Raw genomic sequence first — 12378 nt, forward strand, 5'->3', positions numbered from 1 at the left:
AATTTACTTCACTATTCAAATTTTATTTATCACATTTATTTAAAACATTTTTATAGACATGTTTTGAATCAGCAACTCTATTTCTGACTAAAATTTTCTTTTAATAAATTTTTTATTAGTGTTTCCTTTTGCCTTGTCACAGGGTTATATAAACCACTCTTGGTGTTTAACCGGAAACTGAACACCACCAAGAGAAAGCTCAACAGGTTTCTGAAAAGTGTTAACTTGGAATTCCAGGAAAGCTGGTCAATGTTCCTTCTGACTCAGACATTTGTACAAGCTTAGAGAACTGCATCTGATCAAGGAAGAGGGAGGATTCTCCATAGTTTTTACTACTGAGTAAAGGCCCCTATGAACCTACAGCTATGATAATGTCGTTATTTTGGTGAGAATCCAGCATCTTAACTATGACCACAGCTACCTTAGAGGAGTCATTCTTTTTTCTGGGGTGATTCATAATCATACAGAATCCTTGAAGATACAGATTCTGGAGTTTTAAAAGCCAAGTCTCAAAAAAGATTCTGATGTACAGTCAGAGGGCAGCACCTCTGCCCCAGTCAAGGCACAAGTCCTGGAACTGAGGGCTTTAAACATGTGTGCAAAACTCAGTGCCTAGATCTCAGTTTCTAATGTCATTCTTTAACAAAAGAAACCAAGGCTCCTTGGACACGTGTCTATTCCTAGGATTAGGGCAGGAAATAAGTAAGATGAGCCTGGTGCATCTGGTGGTGCCAGAAAGTAAGGAAATGCTGAAAACCAAACCAAATCAAAAACAAAATCCCATTTTTGCTCCCCCCAGCAAAAATCCCATAATGAGTGGGGTATGTCAAGGGAACAAAGGAGCCTACTGAGAGCTTGAATGGCCAAAGCTGGGACAGTCTGAACAATAAAATATAGAACTGGACTGTAACCCAAAGTATAAATGAACTATGCACAAGTCCATACTGATATAAACAAACAACTGAAAAAAATAAGTGAGGAAGAGACATATCTCCCGTGTGGAAGGATTCTAAATAACTTTATCCATACCTGGCTCCCAAGGGGGTGGAACATAACTCCCCACTCCTTAAGTGTGAGCTATACATAGTGACTTCCTTCCAAAGGGAACAGCATGGAAAGAGGGCGAGGAAGAGGAACTTCACGTGGAGCACCCTGACACAAACGCTACAGTGATAAGTCATGTTGATTGTATGCTCCCTTGATGTGATGTGATGAAAATGGCACTACCTCTATGGCCTTCCTCCTCAAGCCCATAAAACCGACTCTACACGTAAGAAAAACATCAGGCATATCCAACAGAGATATTCTAGAAAATACTGACCAGTACTCCTCAAAACTGTCAAGGTCATCAAAAACAAGGTCTGAGAAACTGTCACAGCCAAGAGGAGCCTAGGGAGGTGTGACAACTAAATATAATGTGGTATCCTAGAACAGAAGAAGGATGGTAGGTGAAAACTAAGGAAATCTGAAAAAACTATGAACTTTAGCTACTAATAATGTATCAATATTGGTTCATTAATTGTAACAAATGTACTATACTAACATGAAAATTTTTTTTTTTTTTTTTTTTTTTTTGAGAAAGTGCTGGGATTACAAGCTTGAGCCACCGCGCCCGGCCACTAATGTAAAATATTAATAGGGGAAACTGAGTGTGTGGTATATGGGAACTCTGTACTACTTCTGTGATTTCTCCATGAGCCTAAAATTGCTCCAATAAGGTTTGGTAAAAATTGTTCATGTTTGATCTTAGAGTCAACTGTTCAATTGAACAACTTTTAAATTTTTATTAATAATAGACTAATTTTTAGAATAGTTTTAGATTTACAGAAAAATTGGGCAGAGTTCCCATATTCCACCCAAGCACCTCCTGTTGTGTTGTCTTTATTAACAACATTTTGCAATCCTATGATACATTTGTTAGAAAATTAGTGAACCAATATGGATATATCATTATTAACTAAAGTCCGCCATTTCAGTTAAGGCTCACTCTGTGATGTATGAAACCACAGGTTCTAACAAATGTATAATGTCATGTATACACCACTGAAGCATCATACAGAATAGTTTCACTGTCCTACAAATCTCCTGTGTTTCAGCTAGTCATCCCTCCCCAGCCCCCAAATCCCTGTGACCACTGATCTTTTTACTGTCTGTATAGTTTTGTCTTTTCCAAAATGTCATATAGTTGGAATCACATAGTACAGTGTGTAGCCTTCTCAGAATGGCTTTGCTCACTTGTGATATATGTTTAGGTTTCCTCCATGTCTCTTTGTGGCCTGACAGCTCATTTCTTTTGTCGCTGAATAATATTCCGTTGTACGGATATGCCACAGTTTATGCGTTCAGGTACTGAAGGACATCTTGGCTGCTTCCAGTTTTCAGTGATTATGAATAAAGCATATGCTATAAACATCCATATGCATGCTTTTGTGTGGATATACATTATCAACTTGTGTTATTTCGAGGTATTTTGTTTAATGTCCAAATATTTTGGGATTTTCCAGGTATCTTTGTTACTGATTTCTAGTTTAATTTCATTATGGTTTGAGAGCATACTTTGCATAATTTCTACTCTTTTAAATTTGTTCAGATTTTTTTTTATGGCCCAGAATGTGGTCTCTCTTGGTAACTGTTCCATGTGACCTTGAGAAGAATGTATATTTTGTTGTTCAATGAAGTATTCTAGAGATGTCAATTAGATCGGGTTAGTTGACAGTGCTGTTGAGTTTAACTATATGCTTACTGATTTTCTGCCTGTTGGACCTGTCAGTTATGAACAGAGAAGTGTTGAAGGCTCTAACTACAACAGTAAACTTGTCTCTCTCTTCTTTCAGTTCCATCAGTTTTTGTCTTACATATTTTGACTCTATTCATACATTAAGGATTGTTACATCTTTTTGGAGAACTGACCCATCTTTATCCTTGGGGATTCTTTCTCTCTAATCTTCATTCTAAAAATGAATCTGGACACTCTTTGTTACCTAATATGGTGGAGTCAGGCAATTTTTTTTTTGCAACTCTAGTATCTCATTCTGAATATTTTACTCTGGATATCTCATTCTGAAGATAAAAGTAGTGAGTGAAAGTTTGTTATTATTCCTTTCAATATTCCGTAGCATTCACTGGTGAAGCCATCTGGCCTCTCTGTGGGAAGATTTCAAAATTACTAATTCAATTTCTTTACTTGTTTTAGGTCTATTCATATTTCTACTTCTTGTTGAGTCAGTTTTGGTAATTTGTCTTTCTAGTCATTTGTCCATTTCATCTAAATTTGTCTAATTTGCTGGTATAACGTTGTTTATAATACTTTTATAATTCTTTTAATTTCTGTACCTCTTTTCATTCCTGATTTTGGCAATTTGTATCTTCTAATTTCTTGATCAGGGTAGCTAAAAGGCTGGTAACTTTGTTGATCTCTCAAAGAATGAACTTGTGATTTTTCTGTTTACTATCTCATTGATAACTGCCTTAATCTTTATTCTTTCCTCTTTCTGCTTGCTTTGGATTTAGTTTGCTCTTTTTTTATCTAGTTTCGTAAGGTGAAATTTTATGATATTGATTTCAGAGCTTTCTTCTTTTCTGATACAGGTATTTATAGTTATAAATTTCATTCTAAGTGCTACTTCAGCAGCTTTTTATATGTTTTATATTTCATTTTCATTCATTTCAAAATATTTTAAAATTTCCCTTGTGTATCCTTCTTTGACCCATGAGTTGCTTAGAAATATACTGTCTAATTTCCAAATGTTTTGGGGTTTCATATATATTCATATGTGTGTGTGTGTATATGTGTATGCATATATATATATTTTTTTGAGATGAAGTCTCACTCTGTTGCCCAGACTGGAGTGCAGTGGTGTGATCTTGGCTCACTGCAACCTTTGCCTCCTGGGTTTAAGTGATTCTGCTGCTTCAGCGTCCCGAGTACCTGGGATTACAGGTGTGCGCCACCATGCCTAACTAATCGTATTTTTTTCTACTGTGAATCTTTAATTCCATGTGCCAGAGAACATACTTGGTATAGTCTCAAAATTAATTGAGATTTGTTTTGTGGCCCAGTGTATGATATACTCAGTTAGAAGCATTTAGGCATTTAGAAATTCTTTACTAAACATGAATTTTTTTTTTTGAGACAGTTTTGCTGTTACCCAGCCTGGAGTGCAGTGACGTGATCACCACTCACTATAACCTCAGCCTCCAGGTTCAAGTGATTCCTGTGCCTCAGCCTCCTGAGTAGCTGGGATTACAGGAATTTGCCACCACGCCCAGCTAATTTTGTATTTTTAGTAGAGATGGGGTTTTGCCATGTTGGTCAGGCTGGTCTCAAACTCTTTTCCTCTAGTGATCCACCCACCTGCGCCTCCTAAAGCACTGGGGTTATAGGTGTGAGTCACCATGCCCAGCCATTAAACATATTTTATTGCAATATAATTCACGTACCATAAAACTCACCCCTTTAAAGTATACAATTCACTAATTTTTAGTGTACTCATAAGACCATGCAACCATTACCACAATCTAATTCCAGAACATTTTCATCACCCCAGAAAGAAACGTATACCCACGAGTAGTAACTCCTTTTCCTCCTTCCCCCAAGCCCTAGACAACCACTAATCTATTCTCTGTCTCTATGGATTTGCCTATTTTGGACATTTTGTATAAATAGAATCATGTAATATGTGGTTTGTGTCTGGCTTCTTTCTGTTAGCATGTTTTCAATGTTAATACATGTTGTAGCATGTATCAGTACTTTTTTTCTTTTTATAGTTGAATAATTTTCCATTGTCTGGATATCCTACATTTTGTTTATCCATTCATCAGTTGATAGACAATTAAGTTGTTTCTACTTTTTAGCTATTACAAATGCTGCTGCTGTGAGCATTTGTGTACAAGTTTTACGTGGTGTGCATTTTTTTTGAGACGGAGTCTCGCTCTGTCGTCCAGGCTGGAGTGCAGTGGCATGATCTTGGCTCACTGCAAGCTCTGCCTCCTGGGTTCACGCCATTCTCCTGACTCAGCCTCCTGAGTAGCTGGGACTACAGGCACCTGCCACCACGCCCGGCTAATTTTTTGTATTTTTAGTAGAGACGGGGTTTCACCATGTTAGCCAGGATGGTCTCAATCTCCTGACCTTGTGATCCACCCACCTCAGCCTCCCAAAGTGCTGGGATTACAGACGTGAGCTATTGTGCCCAGCCGCATTTTGTGTTTTTTTTTTTTAGACAGTGTCTTGCTGTGTTGCCCAGGCTAGAGTGCAGTAGCATAATCTCAACTCACTATAGCCTCTGCCTCCTGGGTTCAAGTGATTCTCCTGCCTCAGCCTCCTGAGTAGCTGGGGTTACAGGTGCCTGCCACCATGCCCAGCTAACTTTTGTATTTTCAGTAGAGATGGGGTTTCACCATGTTGGACAGGCTGGTGTTGAACTCCTGACCTCAGTGATCTTCCTGCCTTGGCCTCCCAAAGTGCTGGGATTACAGGTGTGAGCCACCACACCTGGCCTGGTGTACATTTTTTAGAGGTAACTCATCTCTAGGCTATGGGCTAAGTTACTGTTCATCAGTGTCTTCTAATTTTACTTCTAGTGGTTCGTCCAGTTTGGGCCTTCCTCTGAGACTGCAATTTCCCACTGTGTCTCACTTGGCCCTAAAAAGGCTGTGAGGAGTTTCCTTCCTTTAAGAGGTAGCTAATCTCTAGGCTATATAAGCTCTATAAGCTAAGTACCTGCTCAGGAAACTGGAGGCTGAACTTTGCCTCTCTGTGTGTGTGTGTGTGTGTGTGTGTATGTGTGTGTTTGTGTATCTGCATGTCTATGTGTTTACATGTCTGTTTTTCTGTGTGTGGGCCAACCCAAATTCCTGCATGTTTACAAACAGTCTTTAGGTTTTAGGAGAGGCCAAAAGGGCTGAGTCAACTCTCAATATCTTAGCTCTACCCTACATGCTTCAACTCTCCCTGGCTACATGCCTTACCTTCTGTTCTGAACCACAGTATAAGTGAGCCCTGCAGGGTGGGAAATGAGCCATGACATTCATGCCCAAAGAAGCCAGTGCACACACATACCGTGTAGATTTCTATTGCGCTTTTGGGATGAAAGGAAAAGTAATATGTATCATTTTGTGAATCATCCATCAATTCATGGATGTGATGATGCCCAAATATTACTTTGGTTAGAAAAATCATCCCACATAAACTCCCACTTTTCTCTCCTTTGGATCCTAAAACTTTCATCGCTCCACTGCAGTATATGCATCTGCGGAGAAAAGCACATGGCCAGGCAGTAGCTGCTCACCAGTGTCCTCTAGTTTCACCCCTGGGGGTCGGTCCAGTTTGGGCCTCTGAGACTGCAGTTTCCCATTGCCTATCATTTGGCCCTTAAAAAATTATTAAGATGCTTCCTCCCCAATCTTCATTCTAAAATTGAACCTGAAGACTCTCTGTTACCTAATAAGGCGGAGTTCGGCAATGTTTCTTTGCAGCTCTGTCATCTCATTCTGGATAAAGGTAGCGAGGTTAAGGGGTGGAAATAAATATGGGAAACCAAAGGGGGAAACGTGTTCTCCAAGGACAAGGAAAACCTGATCCAGGGTGAGAGACAGAGACACAGTACTTGACTAAAAGTTGGCCTGATTTGGCCAAAGAAAATGGCATATTACACATTCGGGTGTTCTTTTATGAAATAAGATATTCTGTACCTGCTTGTTGAAATATCCTCAAAAGGGTAGAGGATCTCTCCATTGTTACAGATTTCGCAGATGAACCCCTTCTGGCTACAAAGACTGCAGCTGTACACGTGTGAGGTGGCAAATTTAATGACCTTGCCCAAGAATGGAGCCAGCTTTCCCTCTATTACCTGTAGAAAGAGAAATGGGACAGGGAAGCACATTTATTGAGAACAGAAGTCTTGTACACACAGGAAAGGAAAGGAATTCCTTTCCTTTATACAACAGGAAAACCTCTAATTATAATTTCTCAGCAACTCTGAGGAAGAAAAGACATAGTAGTTCTGCTCCAAAAGAACCTTCTGGTTTAAACCACTGGAGGTTGTAAATTAAGATGCTGAAACTTCTTTTGTATTCCTCTTGCTATGCAGTGTGGTGTAGAAGATTGAGGCCCAACAGATGGGGAACCCTACTTGGATAGACCAACTTCACAGTGAGGGTGTGGTACAAGAGGAGTGTGGTAGGTTTCCTAAAGTACACTGAAAACATACGGAGGAAATCTGAATGCATAAGTTTATGTCGTAAATGCAATAATACCTTTTCTCTGACGAATTAATGGGATAGTTTTTTCACCATCTTCCCCAAGAATATACAGTAAATGGGGGAAAATAGGTTTCTTTTGCTGCTGGTAAGTATAGTAAAAAAAAGCTTGCAATTTGGCAGCCTGATGGCCATTTTCAGCCTGTTGGTTTTTTTTCTTTTAACTCGTGGTGGTTTTTAAAATGAAGTAATTTAAAAATTGGGAAATTTTACATAAAAACTCAGATTTTTGGAAAAATCAGATGATCCAGCGCAACTAGGCTTGGATTCAGCGTGATGAGGACCTGGCCACGCGAGGGGCTGCCTGTTTCCACTGAGACATCCGCTCTCTGCCTGACAGCTGTTCCCACCAGGCCCCAGGGTCTTGCATCTGCCTGCCTTCCACAGTGGCCTCGCCTGTTGGCGTGCATACATCCCTGAGTTTGGAACTCATGTTCTGTTGATCATTTCTCACTTACTAATACCCATGGGCTTCAAAGACTTCAGCATTTCACACGCCAGCTAGATAAAATCTGCCTTTACTTCTAATTAATACAGATACAAATACACGCTGGTTTTGATATAAGAAAACAATTGACGATTACATTTAATTTGGAAATAGCTGAAAATAGTTTCTTTCAAATGAATATAGTTACATTACAATTTTTCATAAAAATAATATCTGAGGGAGGCCGGGTGCTGTGGCTCACACCTGTAATCCCAGCACTTTGGGAGGCCGAGGCAGGCGGATCACCTGAAGTTAGAGGTTCGAGACTAGCCTGACCAACATGGCAAAACCCTGTCGCTACTAAAAATACAAAAAATTAGCTGGGCGTGGTGGCAGGTGTCTGTAATCCCAACTACTCAGGAGACTGATGCAGGAGAATCACTTGAACCTGGGAGGTGGAGGTTGCAGTGACCCGAGGTCATACCATTGCATTCCAGCCTGGGCAACAAGAGTGAAACTCCCATCTCAAAAAAAGAAAAGAAAAAGAAAAAAATAATATCTGAGGGAAATGTAGTATAAATCATATAAATCATATAAATGTAGTATAAATCATACAAATGTAGTATAAATCATATAAAGAGAAATGTCTAGGTGAGTAGGTAGTAGTGACTGATAATACAAAAACAAAAGACTACAAAAAATGTAATCATGCCTTTTGCAAAACATGAAGCTATACATAACAGCTATACATAATACCGGAGATAAAAACTGACGTGGTTTTTAAATATCATGGAATGATCCATGTTTTAGAAATAAATATAATGGTGGTTCCATTCAATTGCCAGACAGGGTACCCTCCCATGGGTGGAAATAAGTCTGCGCCAAGGCTAGGCTTTAGGTCCCACGAAGATGATTTCTCTGGAAGACTGTGGTGAGGTTGCACCAGGAGGTGCCTTTGCCTCTTGCCTCCCACCCTGGTCATTTGCAAGGGAAAGGAGCTGGAGGTACGGGGAGAAAGATCTCCTTCAATTGAAAGTGCCTTCCCTTCAACACTGGAGAACTGAGTCATGCATTTCTTCGAGGTCCAAGGCCATGCTTAGTGCATAGGCAAGACTTGCTTCAGCCCCAGGCGTGGTGACTTAGACTTAGGAAACCAATTATGAGTGGAAAATGAACCTCTAGTTCAACGGTGCCAGATGAAGCAGCCCCCCAGTGCCTACCCCGCCTTGCCCTTCCCCATCATGTACTGTGAAAACCCCTCTGATGGCCTCAAGGCAGTGCCTGCAGGCCAAGGCCCTTCTGGGGGTTTCCATCTTTCTTCCACCAGACTCCAAGCCCAGTCTCCTACAAGACAGTGTTGTCTTTTCTCACCCAGAGTATTAACACTACTAAGTCTTTCACCTTAATTTATGACTCAGGATTTATTCACGTCCTGCCCACTCTAGGTTCACAGAAATAAAATCAAGTGTTAGACACACTGGCTGCCAATAAGGCACTAGCCTCGGAAGCTGGTGGTGGCAGCAGGGGGGTGCCACCTGGTGTGCTGGGCCCTGGCAGTGCCTCTGCTGATCGAGCCCTTTCTTAGTTAATGGGTGTTGAGTTGGGTCATCTGTCCACTGACCCTGACTTCATGTAAGCAGCCATGGGCTGTGGGGAGACAGGAGCTCAGAGATGCAGCATGAGGCTTTTTTTTTTTTTTTTTTTTTTTTTTGGAGACAGAGTCTTGCTCTGTCACCCGGGCTGGAGTGCAGTGGCACGATCTCAGCTCACTGCAACCTCCGCCTCCCAGGTTCAAGCAATTCTCCTGCCTAAGCCTCCCGTGTAGCTGGGACTACAGGTGCTGGCCACTACGCATGGTTAATTTTTGTATTTTTAGTAGAGATGGGGTTTCACTGTGTTGGTCAGGCTGGTCTTGAACTCCCAACCTCAGGTGATCCACCTGCCTCAGCCTCCCAAAGTGCTGGGATTACAGGCGTGTGCCACTGTGCCTGGCAAGCATGAGGCTCTTTAAAAAACCTGGCCATTCGCTTCCTCTAATTCCCTACACTTTGGCATATTGGGCAATGTATTACCTCCTTAAAATAATAAAAGAATAACTTTTCTATGAAAAAAAGATAAATAGGGCTGGGCACAGTGGCTCATGCCTGTAATCCCAGCACTTTGGGAGGCCAAGGCGGGCGGATCACAAGGTCAGGAGATCGAGACCATCCTGGCTAACATGGTGAAACCTCGTCTCTACTAAAAATACAAAAAAATTAGCCGGGCGTGGTGGCGGGCGCCTGTAGTCTCAGCTACTCGGGAGGCTGAGGCAGGAGAACGACATGAACCCGGGAGGCGGAGCTTGCAGTGAGCCGAGAGGGCGCCACTGCACTCCAGCCTGGGCGACAGAGTGAGACTCCGTCTCAAAAAAAAAAAAAAAGAAAAAAAGAAAAATAAATGTAATGCTGGTTAACTCTAGGGAGGGCAATAAGTGAGAGAAGCAAAAACACAACTATATACAAAGTTGTATTATATATATATACACACATATATATATTAGCTATCCAAACTCATTTTCTATTTCTTAATATGTATCTCCTCGTGCAAGCAAATTGCCACTTTGTATATAGCTGTGTTTTTGCACTTGAAAAAACAATGTATAATAATTTTGCATTAAACTGCAGAAGGTGAACAGAAAAATCAGGTTTATTACTTTGTAAGAGTAGAGTTTTTTCCTTAGTAAAGGGGGTAGAAATTATCCTGGCTGTTTTCAGTCAACCATACATTTCCCACCATTCTTCAACTTACTTTCCTCTCCATTACCTTTAGGAAGCCATAGATAGACCTTCTTTTATTTATGTTCTCTGAGGAACCATTAACTCCAATAAACCCCAGTAAGGCATGCTCCTAATACCAACACATGATATATACTTTCTAAGAAACAGCCACTAACAAATCATATATCCAACCACCAGTAAACACTTTTCAGTGCGTGATGGGGTTATTTCTAAATCGTGATGGTAGCACTTCAGTTGAGTTTGGTTTTCCTCATTTTACTCTTCTCTAAACAACCAAACTGAATGAGGCATTTAAAGAGAGGCACTAACAAACTATAGTCCATTTAGGGGGAAACAACCAGGATAGAGAACAGTTTGGAAACCAGGTGAGTAAAGGTTGGTGAAACTGGGAAGAAAAGACCTTGAGGAAGACATGAGAGTTATCATCCAGGATCTAAAGGCGAAGTTTGAGAATCTTGTGCATAAAGTTTTTTCTCTATTTAGATTTCCTTGGAGAAAGGGTGTGAACATTTTGAAGGCTCTTGAAATATTTCACCAAATTTACACTGTCAGCAATGTATATTTATTCTTAAATAGGGACCTTAATAAGCTCTGGGGATTGATATCTGTATAATATTCAGTCTTCCTTTAAAACAATGTGATACATATCTGCATTTTATTAAATCTTCACTTATTATTGCTTAATACAAATTTATTTCCTTGTACAAGCTACTCATATTTATTATTTAGTTTAAGGTTAAACTTTTGTATATTTTTCTCATTTGCTATTGCTGGTATATTAGAATATATTGACATTTGTGTGCATGTTACTATATGACAGTAATTACTGAATTTCCATTGATGCTAATTACTTTTAGGTGATTCTTTTGTTTTTTCTAGTACTATATCTCTTGTTTATGTTTCATTTCTTGTTGCACCACCCAGGGCTCCTAAAACAATATTAATAATGGTACTAGTGGTTATTTTTATTATTTCAGGAAGAATCAAACTGGAACTTACGGAGTTTATAGTGAATGACTAATTTTCTCCATCAAATATGTATATCCTGTCATTCACCACATTTCATTTATTCCCCCTCTTTAAATAACAGCTATACTGAGATATAATTCACACACCATGTGATTCACCTATTTAAAGTCTACAATTCAATGGTTCTTAGTTTATTCACAGAGTTGTGAAACATCACCACAATCGATTTTAGGGTATCCCACTAACCCTCTGAAAAAACTCTATATCCATTAGTAGTCACTTTCCCTTTGCCATGCCCCTGCAAGCCCAAGGAACTAATAATTTACTGTCTGTCTGGGTGTAGTGGCTCACGCCTGTAATCCCAGCACTTTGGGAGGTAGAAGCAGGCGGATCACCTGAGGTAAGGAGTTCACGACCAGCCTGGCCAACATGGTGAAACCCCATCTCCACTAAAAATACAAAAAAATTAGCAGGGCATGGTGGCGCATGCCTGTAATCCCAGCTACTCGGGGGGCTAAGGCAGGAGAATTGCTTGAACCCAGAAGGCAGAGGTTGCAGTGAGCTGAGATGGTGCCACTGCACTCCAGCCTGGGCAACAAAAGCAAAAACTCCATCTCAAAAAAAAAAAAAAAAAAAATTAAATATACTTTCTGTCCTTATAGATTTGCCTATTCTGGAGATTTCATGTAAATATGATCATATAATATGTGGTCTTTTATGACTGGCTTCTTTCACTCAGCATAAAGCGTTCAAGGATCATGCTGATTTTCTTTTAAATGCCTTCACTATAAGTCTCTTTTTTCCATCTTACCCTAGACTTTTATCACTCCTCTCTAGATTAATAAAATAATCTCCTAGTTTTATTTCTAGATGTCAGTCTTTTTTCCTAGATCCAGCATGCATACATATTAATCAGTTTCAGACATCACTTTCATCATGTATCAT

General features: G+C 40.0%; 1 protein-coding gene across 4 annotated transcripts in view; it reads right to left on the reverse strand.

The window, feature by feature from the left end:
* PLEKHM3 (pleckstrin homology domain containing M3) overlaps positions 1–12378 on the reverse strand; it is a 203323-nt gene that overhangs the window by 28843 nt on the left and 162102 nt on the right. For 3 of the 4 annotated variants that reach the window (XM_007966037.3, XM_038001652.2, XM_073019990.1), the window contains one exon: positions 6694–6851. The exons of the other annotated variant lie outside the window; for it this stretch is intronic. In XM_007966037.3, the coding sequence (XP_007964228.1) occupies positions 6694–6851 (158 nt within the window). The remainder of the gene's footprint in view (positions 1–6693; positions 6852–12378) is intronic. 4 annotated transcript variants of the gene reach the window in all.

This window comes from Chlorocebus sabaeus, chromosome 10 (genome assembly GCF_047675955.1).
Source record: "Chlorocebus sabaeus isolate Y175 chromosome 10, mChlSab1.0.hap1, whole genome shotgun sequence".
In the NCBI taxonomy this organism is placed as follows: Eukaryota; Metazoa; Chordata; class Mammalia; order Primates; family Cercopithecidae; genus Chlorocebus; species Chlorocebus sabaeus.